The sequence below is a fragment of the Fulmarus glacialis genome, unplaced genomic scaffold (genome assembly GCF_000690835.1).
Source record: "Fulmarus glacialis isolate BGI_N327 unplaced genomic scaffold, ASM69083v1 scaffold4734, whole genome shotgun sequence".
Lineage (NCBI taxonomy): Eukaryota > Metazoa > Chordata > Aves > Procellariiformes > Procellariidae > Fulmarus > Fulmarus glacialis.
The window spans coordinates 775-2,554 of NW_009208520.1; the positions used below are offsets into that span (position 1 = coordinate 775).

Consider the following 1,780-nt stretch of genomic DNA (forward strand, 5'->3'; position numbering starts at 1 on the left):
GATGGCGACATCCGTTCCTGAAACCACATCCAACCATTTACTCATTTAGAGCAGAAGCTCCTTGCATGGTGAGAAGACCTCTGCACCAGATCCCACACCACACTTTTGGGGTACCACTCTGCACTCATCCTGCTGGAAAGATACCCCAAGAGCTACCCCCAAGCCTGTGTACAGTGTAACGGGCCACCAGGGCCCATGGGTCCCCCTCTGCTCCTCATCCCCTGCTAGTTTTGGAAGAACATCCCAAAATTTCCTGCTCCAGGACTGTAGGTTATTCTCAACCAAGAGGAAACCACCAGGGAAGGATCTTGCTCCAACACCTGCCTCCAAGCCCACCATCAGGGATGTGACACCCGGAGGACTCAGCCAGGACTGCGATAACCACGCATGGCTGCTTCCCCCTCCCTGCGGCTTCCCCATCTCTGCTGCGCTTCCAATTAAAGAGCTTTTCCTTCCCTGCAGCAACTAAAACCTGCCCGAGCAGTGCTGCTCGCAGCTGCTGCTTTCTGCTCCGGTGGAGGGCAAGCGATCCCCGCAGAGTTTGCCAAGTGGGTGAAGGGAAAGATGTGTCACCTGTCCCCATGGCTGTAACCCTGGGTGTCACCCGGGGACAGGACAGCCTTTCATCACCTACCTGCGGTCCCGGCGTGGGGGAGTCCGGGGCCGTCTCAGACCCGGCTTTGAGAGAGGTTTCCTTGGTGGGCTTCGACCGAAACCAGCCAAACCACCTGAATCCGGAGCTCTGGGAAAGGGAGGTTGTCACAGTCAACGAAAATGGGTGAGAAGGGGAGGGGGATGCCACGGCCACCCAGACGCCCCCCACGCCGGCTGGGAGCAGGCACCATTTCACCCAGGTCACGGCAGGCACGGCAGGTGTCGGGCAAGCTTGGAGCATGAGGTTTCACATCGGCTCTGGCGTGCTCACCTTATCCTCACCCGGCTTCGCCGCCTCTGCTGGTGCCGGCTCTTCGGCAGCGCTCTCTGAGGAAGGCCGGCTGTCATCTTCCGATGAGACGGTGGAGCTCCCCGAGATGGTCCGAGCCCTTGCCTTTGACTCCTCCTGGCATCGGAGATCGGAGCTGCCACTTGCTGTTCCCGGAGGAGCCACCCCAAGCGTGATCAGAGCATCCCTGGGACTCCTCCATGCCAGGCTTAACCGATAGCGTCCCCGGGGACCCCTGCGTCCCTTACACAGCAGGTGGGGAGGGATAGCACCCACAGCAGGGTGCAGTGGGCAGCCCACGGTCCCAGAGGTAGGAGGCTGGAGAGGGCTGCCCTAAGCTCTCAGGTCCCCGAGGGGACGGCTGGCACCATGATGGGGGTTTCCATGCGAATTAGGTACATGGAAGGACGAGCCAGCAAGTCCCAAATCCCCCCGGGGCCCCCAACGGGGCGGTCTCCCTGACCCCTCTGACTCACCTGCTCTGCTGGGAGGGATGGCTGCACCCCCCCGGGGGACAGCAGGGTGCCCCGGGGCTCCCCAGCTTCTCCTGTGGAGCAGAGGGAAGGGCACAGTCAGGCTGTGGCCCCAGGAGCTCCTGCCACGTCTAGCAGAGCTATTTTCAGTGCTTCTGTCATCCCACCCAGAGCAAGGCCGTGTGGCCAAGGTGTCCCCCAAGAGAGGCAAGAGACCATTCTGGACCCTGTCCCTGTCCGTGCCAGCAGCAGGGAGGGAGTAAGCTACAGGGCTGCACCGATACAACTGAAAAACCTGCCTTGCGCTGCTGGATGTGAAGCTTGTTTTCCCATCCGGCAGGGAAGCGGCAGCACTGCCACCAAC

The 1,780-nt window shown here is 61.1% G+C and overlaps 1 protein-coding gene across 1 annotated transcript in view; it reads right to left on the bottom strand.

Moving 5' to 3' along the window:
• The window catches only part of SEC16B (SEC16 homolog B (S. cerevisiae)), a gene marked incomplete at both ends in the record, with an annotated part of 15,581 nt that overhangs the window by 768 nt on the left and 13,033 nt on the right, over nt 1-1,780 (bottom strand). Inside the window, 3 exons of the mRNA XM_009576508.1 lie at nt 635-742; nt 926-1,060; nt 1,420-1,490. Of these exons, the coding sequence (XP_009574803.1) occupies nt 635-742; nt 926-1,060; nt 1,420-1,490 (314 nt within the window). The remainder of the gene's footprint in view (nt 1-634; nt 743-925; nt 1,061-1,419; nt 1,491-1,780) is intronic.